Source organism: Colossoma macropomum, unplaced genomic scaffold, assembly GCF_904425465.1.
Source record: "Colossoma macropomum unplaced genomic scaffold, Colossoma_macropomum, whole genome shotgun sequence".
Taxonomy (NCBI): Eukaryota; Metazoa; Chordata; class Actinopteri; order Characiformes; family Serrasalmidae; genus Colossoma; species Colossoma macropomum.
In genome coordinates this window covers 2,559,482-2,582,461 of record NW_023495280.1, presented here as the reverse complement: position 1 = coordinate 2,582,461, position 22,980 = coordinate 2,559,482, and the positions used below count along the sequence as shown (strand labels likewise).

Below are 22,980 nucleotides of genomic sequence, written 5' to 3'. Positions count from 1 at the left end.
ATTGAAAAATCTTCAAGTGAACACGATATTCTGGTGGTTTTCATGTGTGCTTATCTTGTATGCCTGCTTTTTAAATTCTTTAACTATTTGAATGCTGCTATGTGAAATCAATTGACAGAATGACAAGGAATGACATTAAGACCACTTGAAAAAAATACAGACAAAACTCCGGCTTCAAGACAGTCCTTTGATTTATTCACACCAAGACATCATGCAATTTATTATTGTACTTGTGAAGACTTACTATATCTTTTTTTATCCACACAGAGAAATGACTTCCACTCTGAATGAAAGTGAGTCATTAGCCACCCCATTTATTCCACCACATCTATGACACAGCAATAAAGGCTAAACACACATCCATCTTTTAATAAAAGGTGGAATAATCAGTTCTTAATTGTCCTGTTGTTATTGTTTGGAGTCATTCAATTTTCAGTAATTCTTCAATTAGAAGAATTAAATGCAACAGGTATATATAATTAGACATTAGAAAAACTACCACTAGTAGGTAGAAAGGCAGTTCACAGGAGCTTTTAAAAGTAATGCTCTTTCTCTTTTATCTTTTTCAGACATGGGTATGAGATCCCTCACTCTGCTGGCCTTGGTGTGGACAATTGCAGGGTTGGGTAAGTCACTGAAATAAAACAGAAGTGAACACTTGGTGGCCCGTAACTCCACAGTTGGCATAGAAAGCCAAATAAAGGCGTAAAAAGCTGTTTACATACACTATAACTGTTTTCAAAGAAGGCACAACAAGCAATCTTGCGCTTGACGACTGTTCCTTTAAAGGATAAGTTATTCCAACAATCTAATTTACACAAGCTACACCAAATGTAGTCAATCAGCCAATCAACCATGTTTGCTGTCTGAAGTTTGCTTCTATACAGTCATATGCAAAAATTTGAACACCCCTGGTCAATTTCCATGTTTTGTTGATTTTCTAAGTAAAAACAAGTTAAAGCATCCTCTACAGAGAACACAATTAAATATGACATTTTCTGCTATTTAATAGTGCACAATGTCAAATTATTTGCATATTGTTGCTGTCAGAATAAAACCTTGTATCTTTGAATCGCTAACTGCCCTCTATTGTATTAAACTTTTATGATGAAGGGACCAACAGAAATCACTTGGAATAAATAATTTCTCCATAAATTTCTATTAAAAGTTAAGAATGTTTCCTTCTCATGTAAAGTTACTATTTTGGAGATATGAGGTTTTGTTCAGACTGCTTTGATACATTTGTTAGTTTAGCATACTGAAAAACACAGGCCTCATTTTATGTCAATATATAAAATGAAATGAATAAACAGTAGTTGTGTATTAAAATGTGCAGAAGTGTTTTCTCTGTAGAAGATTTGCTAATGTATTTACACTCTGGAAATCAACAACATAATGGAATTTGACCAGCCGTGCACAAACTTTTGCATACGTCTGTATAAGCTGTGAATGAGTTTATTACTGCAGCCTACATGAGTAGCCTGCACTTCTGATGTGTCTTCCAAACTTCCAAACTGTCTGAATGAACTGTAGCTAATAGAATTGGGCCAAATTTGGCCAAACTGAGTGCTCATTTGTTTATATTGGTACTTGATTACCTATTTAGTATTCTAAAAGCTTTTTTTAAAGCCACAAAATTAGTAAAGGCCTTTAAAAAGAACAATTATTGTTATATGTGGAATGGATAATACCAGGCATACTGGCCTCGGAGCACAACAAACAAACTGCTCTACTTTGTACGTGGCCACTAAAGCTAAAAATGTTTGCTTATTGGATGGTAAGAAACATGCTCATGCCAAATTGGAAGCATGGCAGGTTTGATGAATCAGCTTGAGTATGTAAGTACCTAATCTTAGAGGCTTACACCATAGCTGATTTGATTTGTGTCATCACTGGTATACTCTGTTAATACATTGTTGCTGCCTTGAAAAAGCCTGTAAAATGCTGTTCAGGCCAGCCCTAGTAGAAATCTAAACATTGTAGAACCAATAAAATACATGTTTCTTTTTTGAAATATTCTTTTTTCATTTTGCCCAATCGTTTACTTATAACCAACCCATTAAATCCATCCTGAATCCTACAAGTTTACACTTTTTCACAATTTAGTGTGGCAGTAGTTTAGCATGTTCTACAGAGATGGTTCAGCTTATGAAAGTGACTGAATGCAACAGCATGGCTCAAAATTCTAAGAAGAAACCGTGACAATCACAATTCACGCTGAATCTGTGAAGCAGAAGAAAGTAAAAGTGTATATTTAAAGTTCATTTGCCAGCATGTAATGCTGTGCTGGCCGAGTGGCTGATTTTGCCAGGCCTGCAGTTTGTCTGTTCTCTGGACCCCAATCTTGATTCTTTGAATGTGATTCAATAAAATTCATAGAAATAATTCATGAGAGGCCATGTATTATGGTGACTCTACACGGTTAAAAGGTTTTGTTAGGCATTAGAGTAAAATCACTGTATCGTTTGGCTCCTCAGTGGTTTATTGCTTTTATAAAGCAGTGATAAATTACAGAACCCAAAATGTTGGGAACAAACAATACAGAAAACAAAACAGTACAAAGACATTATTTTTGCAAGACACTCCAGAAAAGTTGGGACAAGGGAAATTTGTGACTAGGAAGTGTTCAACTAGGAAGGTGATGCAATTATGTTTGGTTTAAGAACAACATTCCTCAACTGGGCCTTCCAAGGGATTCCAAGATTTCACTCTATACAGTGCATATTCTCAAAAGATGCAGAGAATCTGGAGAAATGTGACCTTTGCCTCTGTGACCTTTGCCTCCTTAGATGACACTTCGTTATACCGTCATACTTCTGTAATTGATATCACCACATGGGCTTGGGAATACTTTGACAAACAGTTGTCAATAAACACTGTTCAAAGCTTAAGACTGTACTATGCACATTGGAAGTCATACATCAACAATGTCCAGAAACACTGCTGTCCAAAATACGACAACAAAGGTCGTGTATGCTTACACAGCTGAAGAAGTTTAAACTGGAAGAATTAGTTTGTGTCTTCAGTCTCCTAACCATTATCAAAATATTTTAAAAGGAGAAGTCATGTAACACATTGGTAAACATGGTCCTGTTGCAGTTTGCAGGGATTAAACTTGGAATGACCATATATTTACCAAAAATTTACTAATCACTGCTTTCTGTTTTTCATTGGCATTTTGCACACTGTCTCAACTTTTTTGGAGCTGCGGTTTGTACAATATGATAAAATACATTAATTTTAGTAATTAAAATAATTTGTAATAATCACAATTAAGTGGACTGTGGTTGCCAAGCAGTGTAACAGTGAAAAATTATGGACAGCACAATGGTTTTTAATAACTGGTTGTATTGATGCAGGATTCAACAAGATTAGAACGATGTATTTATGAAGACTCTTTTTCTTGTGTGTGTGTGTGTGTGTGTGTGTGTGTGTTTGTACAGATCTCTGCAAAGACTATGGCGAGGCATTTGAGCGTGTGTTCACAGTGCCACATGAGGCGGCACTGTTGAACTGCTCTTTGGTGAATGAATATGTCTTTGAATTTCTGGATACTCCTTATAACATAACATGGTACAACCAGAGGACTGGCCTTGAAGTCACTGGAGAAGAGGATGGTACCATAGTGAAGGGGACTAAACTATGGTTCCTCAATAGCACTGTGGAACACCAGGGAAAGTACTTATGTGTTGTTAGGTATGTCAGGTGGTATGTTTTTCAAGAAAATTGTGACCAGTGTTGGGGCTAACGCAGTTTAGAGTACTGTAAATGGGGTAGTGTAATGTACTACAGTATAAATTCTTATTAACTAGTTACTGACATAATAAGAATTGACTTGCATTACTAGTGTGACTGAAATGACTCTAACAGAGTAATTCATAATGTGTGAAGCATGTAAAACAGAATTTTCATCTACAAATATTAGCGATGCACCGAAATGAAGATTCTTGACTGGAACCCAAACACAGGACACCCTCAGTTGAAAAACAGAAAACTATAAGACGTGTTTTCTTTCGTTCATGTTTTCTTTTCTTTACCCATTTAGCAAATGGAGTTTTATTAATGGACGATTTAGGTGTGCTCTATATATTCATATATCTATATATGTCTTTTACATTAAATAAATAAAATAATTACACACCAAGTTGATCGCTCATTGAATACACCCACAGAGCTTCTGAAATTTTCCTGAACTATAGCCCATGTATAAGCAGTTACAGCTTTCATGTGACAGTGTTGATGCAGATAAGTGTGGTCAGCCTTCCAGTACATGCCATGACTAATTGAATAGCTTTTAACTAGTTTTTTGTGCCAAAAAAGAACAAATGGGAGAGAGGAGAGTTTACCACAACTGTTGTTTACAATTGCTATGCATTATCATGTGTCATGTTTAAGAGATTTCCCATCATACAACTCATTTCTCTTCAAACTAAAGCAGCTGCTGAAATTACAAATTGAGAAATTTTAACCCTGTTGTAAAATTGATCTACCAAACGTTTTGCTCTCGGTCATTTTCAACAGAACCCCTGACAAGTGTTACAAACAGGCCACTGTTCTGCTTGTGGAGCAGCCCAAGTCCGGAGAGTGTGGAAGACCTCAGAAAGCACCGCAGTGGCTGCAGGCATCAGTGAACGATAATCTTGCCTGCCCTTTAAGAGACTACACTGAAGGAGTGGAGAGCTTTTCCATCCAGTGGTACAAGGCAAGTTGTACAACATGTCTGGCTCATATTAAAAGTAGGGCAGTCCTGACTGAGGAGTTTCTGAGAGTCTGTTCGAGCTGGACTCTTTTTACCGGAAGAGGTTATATAATGTAACGTGCGTGATTTGAGAAGCTGATTTGTATGGAATGAAGTATCTGTATCATTACCCCAGATTACTCAGTTGGAGAGCTCATAGCCAAAATGTCAACATCAGTATTCCGCTAAAAAATCACACTCAATGACAATAACACTCTGCATGGCTGTGTCTGTTAGAGGGTTTCTTAAAAAGTCTAAGAAAGTCCTTAAATAGACATGAAAAGGTATTTTTACTACTAGGGGTTTTAAATTTAAATAAGTGTCCCAATATATTACAGGAAGGGCAATAAAACAAGACAATAGTAAACAGCAAGTCAAAAATTAAGCTACAAAGCAAGCCAAAAATTTAAACAGAACAGTCCAGGAATTCACATTGTGCGCATACTAAATAGTGATAATTGCTGGCCTAGCATAGCTCACCTAAATTGTGCATTTGTATTATGTGAAAACTGGCACTCCTTATTAAAGGACTCAAGTCTAAATGGAAGGCAGGGGCATGCCTAATTAAATTACGCTAAAGGACAGGTCATTTTATATATTAAACTAATTCAGAACAGTCAACTAACCAAAACTGTCCAGCTGACAGCAATGCTCTCGTCATCACCACTGCTGGACACCAAAACTGATAAAGTTAAACACACTGAATCAAGGGTCAAAGCATATATCCACATATTTACAACAAGTCCATTTGAATGAAATAGACATTTTGAGTTTGAGCGCTGCTGTATGGTGCAGTTGGTTTGTTGCCCTAAAAAAGGTATTAAAATGAGCTGAATTTGATTTTACAAAGTGTGCAGCGACCATATATTAGTAGTTGTTATTTCATTAGTGTAAGATGGAATGGAGCAGAACTACGGCTCGAGAGGGAGCCTTTGGTTCAGCCATTTGCCAAATACCATTCACACAGCAGTTATTATATTATTATATAAAAACTACACATCCGCAGATTCATACTGGATTAAAATCCAGATTTCATCGGTAAAACCAATCCACTTTGAACATGGCTTTAGTCACCAATAGACTAAAAAGCAAGTGATGGCCTAACTCCAGATTCAAACATAATACCTCACACAATAACTGTTTTAAAGTAATTTGTTTTTTGAAATTTGATATTGGGCTGTAAGTAAAATGTTGTTTACAGATTTTCCACTGATTTGAAATCACAAATTGTACGAAGTGATTGAAGTGAGGCATTTTCAAGTATGTTTGTGTTGCATTTGCTGTGCTCCTCAGTTCCTGGTGTGCAGCTGATGTATGTGTGGAGTACCTTCAGTAAAACTATACATTGCTAAACATTATGGGTAGCTACAGTGTCCAAACTCTGTTGTCTAAAACAATTTGCTGATATATCTGCAGTATTGACTATCATTAATGCAGTCAACAAATAAACAAGGAAATAAACAAATGCAGGTAGTTGACTGACAGAATCTTAGTGAACCAAGAATATTACAACTGACTATTATTATATTATAGACTATACTAACAGACTAAAATAACTTAGACGGGACAGCCTTAATTAAGAGTTTTAGATTACACCATTCCGACTGCTGCAGAAGAATCACTGACTCTCTTTCTCACTTTTAGGGCTGTGAGCTTCTTCAAGAAGGCCCAAAGTTTATCTTCCTGGACAATAAACTAGTACTTCTTGTCCTTGATGTTTCCCCCAAAGATAGTGGGTTCTATACCTGCAGAATGATGTTTGTCCTCGGTGGGGTCACCAGCGAAGTTGCAGAGACGATCGAGTGTGAAGTAACTGGTGAGAATACAGCATATGGTTACACTCTTAAAAAATGATGGTTCTTTAAGGGCTCTATCATACAGACAGTGGTTCAGTATAGAACCATGAAGACTCAAAGACAATTTGCCTGCTTAAATTGTTCTCTGCATGGTATAATGGTTCTTTTAGATTGATGGAGAATTTGTTACATAAGGATCTCTATCAAAGCTTTCTAAAAATGGTACTGTATAGCACCAAAATGGTTCTGCTGTTGTTACAATATCAACTTTGTATCACTAGAAGAACGCTTTTTGGTTCTATACACAACTCTTTTCAAAAAAGTTGTATATAGAACCATATACAGTACATTTTTCATCAAGGAAAGAAGAGCCATTTTACCATGCAAAGAACCATTTAAGCTTTAAAATGGTTCTTTGAGTGTTCATGGTTCTATATAGAGCCACTGTCTTAACTAAAGAACCTTTGAAGAATCATCTTTTTTATAAGTGAGAGCAGCTCCAGTCTTTTGTCAGGAAGACAACTATTTATTGCCTTAAAGCACAGCAATTGACAGAGATCATCATTTACTTTATTACCAGTCAAAACTGCCATTTTTAAGGGTCTACAAAAACATTGTAGATCTTTGCTGTCCCAGAAGTGTTTACATTTTTAAAATGTTTATTTATCCACATAATTTCTGCGTAGCAGCTGCCTTTTACGTGTAAAGATTACATGAAACATGAATGAACTAGAAATGCTCTAAAACTGCTTGGAATAAAATGTCTACATTAACCTACATTAAAAGTGAAGAATGTTTTTGCCTTCTCCAGTACATTTGCCATTTTTGAGATACTTGGACAGCAAAAATATTTTAACAGAAAAACTACACATAAGTAACTAAATATAATTTAGATTTTTTAATATTTGTATATCCACTCTTCACCGTTATTACAGCTTCCATTCTTTTCAAATGGAAGCAGAAGCAAAGAAGCAGAAAATTCTAAACCAACTTCTAAGACTAAACTTTGGAGGTGTGGCTGCAGATTTCATTGAGAAACTGAAAGTGAGTCTCCTGAAAAGAATGGAAGCTGTAGTGAAGGTAGAGTAGACACACTAAATACTGAAACATCTAATATTATATTTAGTAGTTGAGGCCTCTGGGTAATTTTCTGTACTTACTGGCCAGTTTAATTTGTAAATGAAAAGTAAATGAAGGGTGGTCTCTGACTTTGGCGCAGTACTGTACACAGTGTTCACTCAGCCCTACTGTATATTATATGTTATATGGTACTTTATGGTAAGCAAGACTATTAGCAGGCTATAGTGGCCTGTTCTGGTAAAAAGTGGAAGCACAATTTTTGCTTTTTTTGCATCAATTATTCACTTTTTTATTTCAGATGCAGTATCGCTGAGACCTCGCATGATCGAGCCAAGTAAAGAGAACATTACACTGGCACTAGGTGAGTTACACTTTACAAAAATATGTAAAGATTTTTTATTGAAGAGATTTATTTGAGCAAACTCAAAATAACAATTCCATGCTGGAAGTGGCAAAAAAACAAAAAATTCCATCAATGTTGTGTGTCCTGATGAAGGCCTGAGAAGGCCGCAATGGGTCAGCACATTTTCATCCATAAAGGCTTTTTATACTTTTCTTAAGATAGTGGAATTATTTTGCTCTGGGATTTATTTTGCGCGAGCTGTATGGATGCAGATAGATTTTTCTGTTTTTTGCAACTCCCAGCATGGAATTGTTATTTTGAGTTTGCTGCACCCATGCCCCAGGAGCACCTGTCTTTTTGCTTTTTGCAGCGCTTCTTCATTTCGTTTGTTTCAGATTTATTTGAGCTTTTGAGTAATCAATCAAGAATCAAGATCTCCAGCATCATTTCAGTTTATAGTTGTTTTTCTCTATGAGCAGGTTCTCCGTTTGAGAAGCAGTGTTGTGTTTTCATACCTGGCACCGATGTTCACATGGTGATGCTGGAGTGGGTGTACAATCAAAACCCCTCAGACCGGGTGTACCAGACACCTACAAAGTGAGTAGATTGTAAAACAGACTTGCAGGAGACTAGGTATACTCGTTTATTTATATAATGTCCAATTCTGTGTGGCATTACATTTAGCGTAATGTACTGGTACCGTTGCAAAACTGAGAGCATTTTTCTCTTCTCAAAAAAGTGCATCAAAAATAGTGCAAAATGAAGATGCTTCAAAGTGGTACCGTCCAACATTTAAGAAATTGTAAAATTTAAAGCTGCACCAACCTCTAAGCTTGATCAAGTCATCAGTCCTGTATATGATAATTTCGCCTGATTGAATTTTACAAATATATAAACACTGCAGTGCAGTAAGGTCTTGTTACATTGGCTTGACAAAACCAGCTTACTGTTCTTCATTATTCGAGTTGCAGGTTGCAGCTTTCGGGCTAAAACTACAAAGCTTTGTAGGATCGCAGAGCCTATATTGGAATAGTGTGTTTGGGCTTTTTGAGTTTTCTGTTTTTTGTTAAATTCAAATCTAACTGGCACAAATGGTGTCACAAAGGACACCTCCACCTGGGATACCACAGCAATGGCCTAGCAACACCTTAGCAAACACCTGGGATTCCAGAGCAATGGCCTATCGACATAGCAAACACCTGGGATAGGGATGGGCAATATGGCAATATTTTATTCTTATTGTGATAAATTACGTCAAATATGATTTTCTGATCATATTGCACGTATCGTCTGTAAAGAACACTAATTGCATACAAAGAGACCAGTAATATTTAGTTTAGAATTATAGTTTAGGTTTTATTATTATTATTATTATTATTATTATAGTAAATATATATGTGGCACTACAGGTTCCATTTTGTCTGTTCCAATTTATTAAATCTCAGAAAAATGAAATGTATGGTGATGAATGTGTATCGTGAAAATGTCTTGAAGTATTGTGATATAGATCATTGTGACCATATCGCCCACCTCTAAGCTGGTATAACACAGGCTTTCACTCTGTATAAACACATAAGTCTTCAACGCTGGTCATTTCCGCTGTAGAAACAGATCTTTGCCACATTTCCTTTTTCTCCTGCTGGTCATAAACAGTTGTAAAAGAAATGAGAGGAAGCAGTGGCAAAAGTTTGTTGAAAGGAAGCCACTAGTGCTGTGCTGTACGTGTGGCAGGAAAATGAGTAGGTGACGCCCAGATCTTTAAAGCTGCTGTCCTTTGTCGGGTGTTTTTTTTTCTTTCTTGTTTTTTTTTTTTGAAATGGAATTTATTGATTTATCCACTGTGATAAACTTGTTTCTACCACTAGCTTTTCTAATAATTCTAATTTACTTGCTATTGCTAACAATAATAATAATAATAAAAATAATAATAAATATGTCTGCTGTAGATGTCTTGTAATAAAACCAATGCATGTGTTGTTGTGACAGTAGTGAGGAATCATCTACCAATAATGTCTAACTTTGTTTATATGTTTCATCTGAGGTGACTGTTTCCTTTTATCTGCTTATATGCTGCATTCTCATGTTTGCGTTGAAAAGCATTGTTCTGCGTCTCATAGAAGTACGCAACCAATGGCAGCATGAAGCTTCACAAATGTTGGTGTGGTTACAGCGTTACCGGTGTAAAACGATGATTATCAGAGGAGAGCTTTAGCAGTGTAGATTGTTTATTTAAGGTGGAGAAAGGTAGGATGCTCCGTACTCTTTTATTTTTGTTGTGTAATACTCAGTCCATCTTTAAATCACCATGTTTGCTACTAAACTGTGGAGCTCAATTCACTTTTTTATTAGACAGTCAGGCTCAGTATTCACTTTAATGAACATTAAACATATAAATAAACCTATCTCTTTAACTTAGCATTCAATTAAAATTCTGTGTCTCTTTGGTATTCATCTTTTTAATCTGATCTGTGTCATTGTCTTATTTGATTTTAAAGTAATACTCATAGTTTCTTCTAATACTATCAAGCTGTCTGTAAGGCACTTTGAGCTGCCAATGAAAAGTGCTCTATAAATAAAGATATTATTATTATTATTATTATTATTATTATTATTATTGCTGGAACATTCTGCTTACTGCTACAGCCTGGGGAACATTGTCGCTGGCTGTGGCAGAATTTTCCGTCCAGGCTCCATTGAAAACAGTGGAATATCCGGTTTGAAAAAGGTCATGTGACTGAAATGTACACACTGTACATTACATATGTTGACAGTATTTTTTCAGCATTTGTCAAGTTCCAAGCCTAACATTTTCTAACAGCCTATACATTCACAGTTGTACCTTAAATGCATTAGTTAAGTCAATCAAGGTCAAAGTGAAGAAAGCATTTTAGCTACGCAAGTTACTTCACTCAACTGAAAAAGATAAAAACACATCTTTATTTTGTGTTGTTGTTGCATGTTGAGAATCAAAAATCTTTGTCTCCTTACAGTGAAAGTCATGTGGCAGAAGGCGTTTGGTTGGAGCGCACCCTGAAGTTTTCTTCAGTGCTGCCAGAAGATCTCAACGTCTTCTTCAACTGTGTAGCATACAGTAGTCGAGGAAACGTTGATAGCTACTTCAAACTACAGCCTGCAGGTCAGAAAACACACAGCTCTCATCAGTTTAAGGCTCTGCCTCTGTACTGACACTCATATGATACTGAAAGCCCCTAATCTGCATTTTTTATATTTTAATAAGTGTACTTACAAGGTTTGTCTGAGTTTATCAGAAACAGACATTCATTCATACATGAACATTGCCAGGCCTAGAACTGAACAGGCTGTTTTTGTTAAGACGGATATATGTAAATGAGCTCTGTTCTGATTGGCTGTCCTGTATTGCACCTTGTTCAAAAAGCAGTTTCTGTTGAAACACTCCTTGTTATCTTTCTGTGAATGACTGGGCTTAAAGGGTGTCAGCTGAATGGTCAGTTATACGTAATAACAGGATAAATTTGAAAGCACACCGTTCTCTAGAATTGTAGAAAAGGTAAAATCAAGCCTCAGTAACAGCAATGCAAAGAAAAGCAGATCATTTATATTTATCTAATGCTTTTTTAATCATGAATGTATGCACTGTGTGGCCATTTTTACTTAATTTATCAAGCTAACAGTCATTAGCGACAGTAAGAAAACCTAACTTAATGAGCTTGCTCATTGATATTAACATTTTTTATTTATTATTTAACCTTATTTATTGTTGGACATCATTCTAAAATGTGTAAGTTTGGCTTACTGTAGAGCCAAAAGATAATAAAGTTTGTTAATAGTTTTGATGTTGAGCTTAGATGCAATTACTAAGCATCAATTGGTTAAGAGTCATGTCACTTTTTTTGCAAACAGTTCGTTGGCTTAACATTGTTAAGCAGTGCCAAAAAATAGAATCTAAGGTGTTAATTGTCCAGTCACAGTCTTTAATGAACACTTAATGGTCAACCTCCTCCATTTAAGCACTGTGCTTAATGCGCTTTCTGTGTTTTACAGTAGGGTGCACTGTTTTGAGAAAGCTGTTTTGATGCTGTAGAGAATATTATGCATGAGTTACTTTTGAGTTATGAACTGCTGAGCATATAACCTGTTTGTGGAAAACAGTGGTGTATCCTTAACCTTCTATTGAGGTAATTATGAAATGACACTTGGGAAACATATTATTGCCTTTTTATATATAAGTATATGTATTTGACATGTTTTTCATACTTTAATCATTTTGTTTGTTTACTAACACTTTTTGACACCATATTTTATGACATCATACTTGTGAGGTGCTATAGGCACAAATCTACAAATGCATTTGAAACATACTGTAATAAAAATAAGCTTCAACAATGCAAAATCATCCATACTATAGAATTTTGAATGAGCAAAAAAAAAAAAGTCAGACCTGGCGGTTGATTAATTCAAGTAATACATTATTGTAATGAAAACAGAAAACAGTTCCATCACAGATTGCGAGTTTGTTTGTGAATTGCTAACTGCAGGAGGTGAACATAAATCAAATTCATACACAGAAATCAGATTTGTGAGTGACTCATGTAAACCCAGAGTTAACTCCTTATCAGATTACTGTAGTGAACTACATTGCTAAAATCAGATTTTCTGCAGTTAACAGATTACTATGTATGAGATTACTCACTGTTGTTTTGTGTACAGAGAATTTACAGGATTAAATGTGGTTTTGTTTTTTTGTCCAAGCACATGTATGTATGTATGCATGTGTGTGTATGTATATACTGATATACTCTCATATATTAACAGATCCGGATCTGCGTCTTCCAATTGGACTCCTGCTGACCATGCTGGCTCTGCTGTTCATGATGGGAGTCTTTCTGTACAGCATGTTTAAGGTGGAGCTCGCACTAGCCTTTAGGACCCATTGTCCTTTCCTTTATGAAAGCACAGGTAGGCTGCACGACAGGAAACAAGCAAACCCACCCCCACCACCACCACCCTAACCCCCGGGCCTTTCCTATTTATTTGAACACTTGTGTAAAGAGCGAAATGAAAAAGCGCTGAGTAGATAGAACAGGCCACCACAAACAGCTTCCTCAGCAACACACAAAACAGGAAAGAGTCATGTTCAGACATGTATGTGTTGATTTTGTAACATCCACCGACAGCCTGGACTTTCCAGCCAGGGAGATAAAAATAAGAGTGCAAATAGAATAGCAGGAATTTGTTTTGTAGTACAGACCATTTTCAATTTTTTATTATTTTTTTATGATATACATTGTTGGGAGTGGCCTTCACACAAGAAATATCAGTGTCATGATTAACAGCACCTGCATTAGAGAAATGAAATTGTGGTTTCCTTTATACAGCTGTTATTCCTTTAAATAACTCGCTATATCTAATATTGTTACATTTTATGCTGTCATTTAACAGAAAAAAAATTTCATCATAATAATGCTTAATAATGCTTAATTTATAATTTGATGTACACAAACTCTATCTACAACTGAGACTTTGCATTAACATTGTCTTTTATAGTGCTGAGCCAGAGTCAGTAACAGAAAGTAGGTCAGTGGTCTGTAAATACACAACATATGCTCATTATGCCCATAGAATCAAAGTTAAATTTATTAAATGAAATGTTCTGAAATAATAAAATAATTTATATTTTTAATAAAAACAAATTAAGGAACACAAAATCTTTAGACTTTCCATGACATAGAGTAACCATAAGAGCCTCAGAATGGATGTAGGTTGTCTTGTTAGTTTATGTTCCTGGTGGTTCATCATGTAATATAATTTAAAAGACAAAATTCTTATTTTCCCATAATCTTCCATATAAGAGTAATGACATCTGTCTGCCTTTAAAACATCTGATTTCTGACTGCATCATTGTGCATCAACGGGTGGGGGAAAATAATATTAACCAACAATATAAGGTATTGTAATGTTTTTAGGGACTGTAACTGCTGTGAGACCAAAACTGCCATCTACACATTACATTGTCAGTGGTAATCATCGGGATCCAAGCACTGTTCCCCTTATGGACACAAATGATGAGTGAAGTTTTTAGAATGGCCTCAATTTATAATAGATGTGGGGTCTCAAAAGAAGCTGTCATGAACATTGACCTTTTGTCCTTTTGATGTGGTAAGCAACCAGTTTTTAACAAGTAAATCAAAATATCTAGAAAACAGTACAAAATTTAGACATGTCATATTTGCATAGTTTTTAAACTCAATGAACTAAATAACTCCAAAGCAGTTACCCTTGTATTTTAGCCTCAGAGTGCACCAGAATTTTAAATTAAATGTTAAAATAAGTTCTCCTGAATGCTGCTGTCGGATCCCTCTATAGGAGATTGTTTTCTGAACTTTCTGAAACCTTTTTTTACTGCTTAAGGGTTTATGTCTTGTTATGATTTCTGATTCACATTGCCTTTAAGTTTTAACATTAGCTTAAAAAACATTTGCCAAGTTATTTGATAGTGCTAAGGGCTAGCATTAATGTTGGCTTACAAAAACGATGACTGCATCTGAAAATACCTGGCAAATACTCAGAAGATTCAAAATGTGATGTTAGGCAAAACTAATTCATGCTAGTATATCTTTTGGCCACAAGGGATAGACAAAGCTGTGGTTATCGTATAGACTACTGAAGCAGGTGATTACTGAACTAACCTTAATCCACACCTTTTAGTGACTGAAAAAGTATAAAAAATAACATTTCTTGTGCTAAACAAACAAAAAAATACAGGTTATTGTTATCACTCTCGCCCTTAGATGGTGATGGTAAGCTGTATGATGCATATGTCGTGTATCCGCGGTTCCATGAAGACACCTCCAAAGAATTGTTGGAGATGTTTGCAGTGAAGACCCTGCCACAAGTTCTAGAGGGGTGCTACGGGTACAGACTTTTCATTCTGGGCCGGGACAGCATACCTGGACAAGGTAAAGTTGTTCCTAAGCAGTATACGATGCTGGATGAGAAATGTAAAGTTTGCTGTGTTTAGGTTTTGCTGCTTATTTATGTTTCTACGAATGCATGGTTACATTCACTGACATGCATTTATTGGTGTTTCTTCATAATGAAATGGATCGAGCATCAGGCTCTATTCATTACAGAGCCCTTTTTTATCAGAAATATCTAATATACACAGTGGTTTGCAAAAGTTTTAACACTCTCGGTCAAATTCCATGTTTTGATTTGCTTAGTGAAAATAAGTTAATCCTTTTTATGTCATTCGTTTTATGTTTTTTTAGTGTGTTGAATTCAGCAAAAACACAGTAATTGTGCATTAAAATGTACTGAAATGTGTTCTCTGTAGAGGACATATTGACTAAGACTATAAACAAAAACATGGAAATTGACCAGGGCCGCCCAAACTGCATCCCCCAACCCTGTCCAGAGAAATATAAATCAAACAGTAGTGGGATAGGGAACTTATTGTTATTTTTCTGTAAGCTCAAGCAGTTTGAATTAAAACATAAATTAATACAATTTGAAAATGAGCCAAAAGTTTGAAATTCAGATTTTATTTTGGTAATTTTGTGAGTGCGTGTTTTGTGGTTTTGGAATAATAGTTTTTTATCAGTGCTATAGTAGCCATGTGTAATTGCACACATCAAGGCTGCAGTGTCCTGACGCTGCTATCTTCCTTTCTTCATGATCTTCTTTGATGACTCTTCACAGTACTTTTGCAGTTGTGTTTGCGATTGCGTTTGTGCAAGATTTTCTGACCTCAGTCTCCTCTCCAGCAGCTCAGCCACATGCTTGACTTTGACCTTTTTGCATTTAACACCTCAGTTTCAGAGTGTTCAGACGAACCACCTCATTGACAAAAAGCACTGCATATGGTTCGCTTCCTTAGTGGGAGGTGTGCAATATACTGAGTAAATGGCAACAAACATTTTAAGTAAATTGTAAGTAGGGCTTGGCAATACATCACATATATGAGTACACCATGATATCATCATACTGTGGGATTGATTTTCAGTTTTAGCAATATTTTTCTATTGTTTGTCATATATTTGAATATATATTCAGAGCACAGGTCAAGGAGTTGCTTTCTGCTTGATCTGTAAATAAAATGTATAACATATAATAAGTATATTAAATATATTTTGTTTGTATATATTATACTTCATAAAGCAGTTTATTAATACATTTGTTTATAAATGCATAACAGGTGATTATGTTGATCTCTGAGCTCCTTTTATATAAGTTGTAAGTTTTGCTTTCTAAGAAGTAAATGTAGTAAATGTACATGTTGCTCTATATAGAACTGGTATGTTAAAGAATTGTTAGTGAGATCTCAAAAATCTTGATTTCCTTTTAATCAAGGCCATAGTTTTGGGTGTATGTCTCCAAAATCTGCACCTTAATAACCACCAGTGATTACAAAGTGGATTTGAACCACCAGTGATTACAAAATGGATTTGAACATCTCTGGTTTTGGATCATTGTTTTGCCATAATTTAAAAACTGTTATGGGAACATTTACATTTAAATGTTCCCACAGCAGTGATATTTTAAACTTTTGTCTCTCCTTCTTTAGTGCTACCTTTAGTATACAAATTAATTTTAACTTTCTCATGAGAACATGTTAAGAACATGCTAGATAGCCATTTTCAGCCACACTCACACACACATATATATATATATATATATATATATATATATATATATATATATATATATATATATATATATACACATATATATATAGCTTTTATGTAGCTTTCTTTTTCTAGAATAACTCCAGCTTTCTTTTTAGCTGTGGTGGAGGATGCACTGAGCTGCTGCTAGCTTCCTTGTGCTGCGGCTAATACTGCTAGCCTGTTCATTAGCATCTTTGACTGCAGAATGTTTCAAAGAAGGCCAAAGCTAAACTTTGTCCCTCACTTACCAGTGTTAAACATGTTTTTGGATAAAGGTCAGTGATCAGACCACAATGTAGGATCAGTGCCTTGCAATAGATAACAATAAAGAAGCTGTGTGAAGATATATGGATGTTTTAAACTCATTAACTTCTCTTTCAACAGCTCATAGACAATAAACTGCATTTTCTCACTTTTTAAAGTAAGAGGTTGATGTAATATGTAGAAAACAATATACACAATAAAACAGTTAAAACTCTTAGTTACTAAGCTGTACTAACGATATGCGCATGCTCAGTAGCACTGCCCGATGGCAGTCATATCACTTTGTGGTTTATCTATTTATCTTTGATAGCCTATAGGGCTACCACACTGGTGAAGCATGCTGGTTTGCATGTTTTTTTTGCTGCCAGTCTAAAGATGTCAATTCAGTGTGCGCTAACATTAGCTTACATGAAGCAACATTCATATTTTGACTCTTTAACAACCTTGTAATTCAGAGGACCCAGTGATATTTAAGAGAAAAATGTTCATAGGACAAAATTTATCAGTTTGAAACATTTTTGATTATCATAGAATTCGACAGATGCAGTTTTCCAAAACTTCCTTTTTTCTCATTCCTTTTAGACCCAGAGTTCCATATATGAGCAAAAGAGAATGATGCTGATTACAGAATGATGACACATATGCAATGGTCTATTAAGGCAACTGCTGCATAATTTAAGGTGGATCGGAAAAGTCAAATAAGAAGCTGGCAAATATGAAGCCAACTTCACTCTTGTGAAAAGAGCAACCGGTTCCTTTTTTAAAAAATTCTCACTACAGTAGTGGTTTTCTCAGTACACGACACCCCACATTATGTGATTGTTTATCATATCACTAAAATCTGTAGCTACTAAATTGTCAGCTTTAAGTTTCAAGTTTCAAGTTAATTTGTCATTTGCACAACATGTCAGGACATTGATGCATTGAAATGCTTGTGTTGAGGCACACTCTACAGAAAGTAAACATACAATAAAATACTGAAACTGAAATATATTAAATATACACAAAATATAGAGACAGGAGGGACCTTTGTAAGGGAGAAAAAAAAATCCTCTCTGCTATGTACAAATATATTCATATTTACTAAATGGTCATTTTTGCAAAAGGCTCAAAAAATTTAGGGAAGCTTTGGACTGTTTGGGAGAGAAAGAGGGTGAGAACTACAACACCAAAAATCAAACACAGAATGTAATACTAATCTATCTCTATCACCTTAACTTCACTGTGACCCAAAATTAGCTTGATAAAATGATTACAGTAGATCTGATGAATCACAGTATGACTTTACCAACTTTCTTATCTTACAGTTTCAGTAATCAGATGCAGACAGAAATAGAGAAAGAGAAGCATACCAGAATGAAAACAGAGAGGGAATAGACAGAATGGGTTCAGTTATCTGAGGAAAAAAAAGATGTCCAAACTTATTCTGTTTGAGTAGGGTAATATTGAAGCCAGGGTGGGTTAAGTTAGTACTAATATAACACTTGAAACCCATAGACAGGCTAGGAGAAAATAGCATTATTGTAGTTGTAATCATTTCTGGGATGAGCATGTGAAAAAAGGCAAAAAACAGATTACCTTGTTTGAAATTTTAGATTTCATGATGGACTGAAACGTTTCCGAAAGAATTTTAATAAAATCAAATTGTGGGGTCAAACATTTACACACCTCCTATCTGACCTTCTCTTTCTAGCTGTGGTGGACGTGGTGGAGGACACTCTGAGCCGCTGCCGTCGGCTGCTTCTGCTCTACACAAACTTGTCACTGTGCAGGCCGGAGGGGGTGGAGTGGGTGGAGCGGCAGATGGGCCTGCACCGGGCCCTGGTGGAAGGTTCCCTCAAGGTGGCGCTGCTGGAGATGAGTGAGGTCAGCGACCCCTCCAGTCTCCCAGAGTCGGTCCGTCTGCTCCGGGAGAAGCAGGGGGCTGTGCAGGCCTGGGATAAGAGAAGGAGGTGGAAGTGCTGGCCTACATGGTCAGGCCAGAGGGGGATGGAGAAAGACAGCAGCACAGAGAAGCCTCTTGCTTTCTTCAACTTGCCCCCTCGCTTCTGGAGGGAGGTGCGCTACCACATGCCAGTGAGGGGCAAAGCTAAGCCTCATTCAAAGAGGAACGTGCTCCTGAACCTGTGAAGTGAAGGCCCATGTTGGTTCAGCCATCTTCCAAAGACTAAGAAGACTACATACTCTGTGTTCCTATTATGGAAAAAGAAAGGCACTCCAAGAGTCCCCTCTGCAGTTAGCATCAGGGGGAATCCCAGACATCTTGAAGGGCATTCCAAATCTCAAAGGAAGCACCTCAGACCTTTTCATTTGACTCTAGGGAGTCAAGAGTACAAAACTGTAGAGCTTGGGCAGCTTTGCATCTTGAGATACATTGTGGTCATTTTTGGCCGAAGAGCATACCATATATACTTTTAGCTAATGGTAGACAGCTGTGTGTTCTCATTTTATCTTTGTGCATAGCAGCTCCAAAAGATTTCAGTAGAGGTGGGTGATATGGCAAAAATATAATATTGCGATACTTCAAGTGATTATTTTCATGATACATGTTATGTCACAATATTTATTTTTACAGACATCTGATCAGTTGAAACATAAAAAACAACTAGTAGGGCTACATTTAAAAAAGTACTATCAAAAATGAATACAATTATTTTTATTCAATATTTGGCATACTTTGTTGCCCTAAATCCAGTTACAAAAGTGAGAAGGTGAGTAGGAATGAGGTAGATGGGAAGTCAACATGAAAAATAAATAGAATTGGGTAGAGATGCACCAATGGAATTTCAGGGGCCGATGCAATAATTGATAATTATGACCTTATAGTGGTTGATACTGGTATCATAAACAGATTATTTAAATTCTTTTAAATTATTTTAATATTTTGAGGTAATGAATGTAATGTAAACTATGAATCCAGTATGAGGCTACTTGAGTATGAGGCTACTTAAAAAATGCCATACCCATTACTGCATGCTAAAAGAAATTCCCCAGCTATGACTTTGCACTTCACCCCTTATTTTGAAACACTGAAGATAATTTAGTGAAAAATATTAAAACAGTTAACAAAATGTTTCAGAAATACTCCATGTTCATGCTTGGCTCCAGTTTTGACATTCAAAGTGAAGCTGAGCATGTCCTTAGTCACTCATTTCACCCCACCATACCACACAGAGCTAACAGGCTAATTGGTTTATCTGATTTGTGTGGGGTTAGAAAGAAACAAATGAACTCTGTATCAGACTTTGGCAAACCTTGCTGAGGCATCAGCCCTGAACGAGATTTGTGTTCACCTTTTGACGTTATTTCACTTGCAATGAAGTATAAGCTTGGCTTTCCGTTTAGTGAAACTCTTAATATAAAAACACATAGCTAAGCAGATATTTACAAATAGACTTTCAGCCACAACATCACTGCTTCGTAGATCAACAGAAATCCTATAATCTGTCTCTGTGTCTGAAATAGGCTAACTATTAAAGCTGAACAGCCTGGAATATCTTGGGTTTTTCTGGAGCATTCAGTGCAAAATGGGGTGCATACATGTGTAACACTATTTGTTGTAAATAAAAAGCTAAAATATGTTGATTAAAAAGCAAACCATCTAACCAACTAAAAGTAATTTGTGGCTTAGTTCACATTACAAGCCTCATTGCTCAAATCTGATTTTTTGCTCAGATCTGATCTTTCTAACTCAGTGTTTTATATTCACACAGGTAATTGATTCAAATCTGTCAGTAATATACATGAACCGACCTGCATGTGCACTTCCTAATCAATAATGAACCATGTGCATCGTTAACAGCAAAATAACCAGCAGAATGAGCCTTCCTCACCAAGATTCTCAGCCTTTCACTATTGGAGTGAAATGAAGCTGAAAATGCTTTTTTTTGTAGTGTTTATTAGCACTAACATCAGGTTTGGCCCTGCTATCACTGTAATACTGAATGACAGTGCATGTGCATTAAAAAATAGCATGAGTTCAGATCTGATTGTCATAAAGGTTGTAACTGCGAATAAGATATGTATGGATATCTAGGACCACTTACAAAGGCTGCGTTCACGTTAGCAGGCTGAAGTTGCACGAATCCAGTGTTTTGCCATAATGTGATGGAGATCAGATTTTTATAGAGCAGTGTGGACACGCAAACCTGATTTTTTTTTTTATTCAGATCTGAAGTATTGTCCCATGTGGTCCTAGATCAGACACAAATTCAGTGAGGGACGACTTTAATGAGAACGCTCAGATCAGAAATCAAGGCAGCTGTGCCAAATCTGAAGCTAGTGCCAATACATTGTGCAAAAGCATCTGAGCCTTTTAACCTTCGTCTTGATCTAATAATGATGATGAGAGTTGATCAGAGTGAATGAACTTCTTGTTCTGCTGGTTAGTTTGTTGTTCATGATGCTTGTTGTTTGTTCATGTGACGTTATTGATTAGGATGTGCGCATGCAAATCGTTTCAAGATGCAGGTTTGTTCACATTAATGACAAATTTAACTCACTAACCTATTCAAATGTGAACCGTCTGAGAAAGATTGAATCAGAGCAGAATATCAGAATTGAGCAGTGAGGCTTATAATATGAATATAGCCAAAGTGTCTCAGATCTTATTTGAAAAAATCAGATTTGCGTGTCCACGCAGCTCTATGAAAATCAGATCTGTGTCACATTAAAGCAAAAAAATCTTCGCATCATTATATAATCCTATCCAACCTACTGAGTGAGATGTTCTTTAAATAGTGTAAATTTGGACAATACCTTTCTTAAACTGTCACTATCAGTCTGGCAGTGTTGACCGCCCCAAAATAGTGGCACGGTTGACATGCCTGGCTGAACCCAAAACAGCATCTGTGTTTGTATATATGTGCTTTTACAGAACCCAGTCAATCTAGAAAAAGGATGCCAAAGTATCAGTAATAATTATTGGCCACAACTTAGGATCAATAATAATAATCAAGAATACGTTTCAACTTTTCTCAGCAAAAAATATATCAGCTGCTGATGTATCATGCATTTCTAGGATTTGGAATTGGGGGATACTGTGATTAAATCGGGCACTGTGGAGTTTGGAGAGCTTCTTGCAGAACCACAGCAAGCACTCCAAAGCTGTGTTGTGTTGTGCTCAGTATCATCACCATGGCTCAAAAAAGAGTCAGTTTGCATAAAGAAACTTTTGTTGGGTCAAAGTCCATTATCCAAAATCAGAGAAGATGCCGTCACCTGGGGATCTACCTGAAAAACCAAGTCTTCAGTTTTCATTCTTCTTTATTTTCAGACTCTTTGGAGGACTTTTCACATCACATAGTACAGAAATGCACAAAGTGACTTTATTAATTGATGCTAGGAGCAGAAAAATGTAGCAGAATTTTACTTAGAAAGATGATAATAAAATGGTACACAAAACATAAATGGAGCTATATTTGTGTGTATATACAGTTGTATGTAAACGTTCTGGTCAAAATCCAAGTTTCCAAGATTTTATAAGTGAAAAGTTATCTCTATCATCAAAGTTATCTAAATCCTCTATCATCAGGCCTATTAAAATGGCAGTTTGTTCCACTGTGTGTCATTGACATTTTTAGTCTGCTCTGCATGTTGCTATAAATATTTAAGGAAAATACCCCTATAATTATGAATATGAATATAGTTAGGGAGAAAGAGGAAGAGCTGTAATAACTGGCATCAAATAACTGTACTGTAAAAGCATGTTGAAAACAGTTTCATTTGTCACATACAGTATTCTTTTTGTTGTATTAAAAAGGTACTCCACTGATTTTTCAAAATCTCTGCATAATTAAAGGGTAAAGATGTGAACAGTCATTCAAGAGTGGTCTGTTGTCAAAGGCTCTAATCTCCAGCCTGACCAAGGCACCCTGGCCAGCCCCCAAAGAATGCTGTCTCATTAGCAGTTTGATTTTCTAAAAGTAATTTGGCTGTCTTGTTTTATGCCATGAAGAGGCCATTTTTACACTACATCTTGCTTTAGAAGTACACTCTTAAAAAAGATTCTTCAGGGGTTATTTCATAAAGACTATGTGACTGCTGTTTCTGAAGTTGCATATGTTTTTTGTGTTTGTGAAATGTCGTGCTGGTGTTGTTATTCTGATGAAA

The 22,980-nt window shown here is 36.1% G+C and overlaps 1 protein-coding gene across 5 annotated transcripts in view; it reads left to right on the top strand.

Annotated features, from left to right (window-relative positions):
- zmp:0000000936 (interleukin-1 receptor type 1) overlaps window positions 1–22,683 on the top strand; it is a 36,735-nt gene extending 14,052 nt beyond the window's left edge. For 4 of the 5 annotated variants that reach the window (XM_036561856.1, XM_036561855.1, XM_036561858.1 and 1 more), the window contains 11 exons: window positions 268–293; window positions 570–626; window positions 3,444–3,696; window positions 4,522–4,702; window positions 6,383–6,554; window positions 7,913–7,975; window positions 8,437–8,554; window positions 10,948–11,093; window positions 12,752–12,895; window positions 14,728–14,895; window positions 18,563–22,683. In XM_036561856.1, the coding sequence (XP_036417749.1) occupies window positions 272–293; window positions 570–626; window positions 3,444–3,696; window positions 4,522–4,702; window positions 6,383–6,554; window positions 7,913–7,975; window positions 8,437–8,554; window positions 10,948–11,093; window positions 12,752–12,895; window positions 14,728–14,895; window positions 18,563–18,999 (1,761 nt within the window). In that variant the 5' untranslated portion in view covers window positions 268–271 and the 3' untranslated portion in view covers window positions 19,000–22,683. The remainder of the gene's footprint in view (window positions 1–267; window positions 294–569; window positions 627–3,443; window positions 3,697–4,521; window positions 4,703–6,382; window positions 6,555–7,912; window positions 7,976–8,436; window positions 8,555–10,947; window positions 11,094–12,751; window positions 12,896–14,727; window positions 14,896–18,562) is intronic. The other variant, XM_036561859.1, reaches the window with a different exon arrangement.
- The last annotated feature ends 297 nt before the right edge of the window (window positions 22,684–22,980 follow it).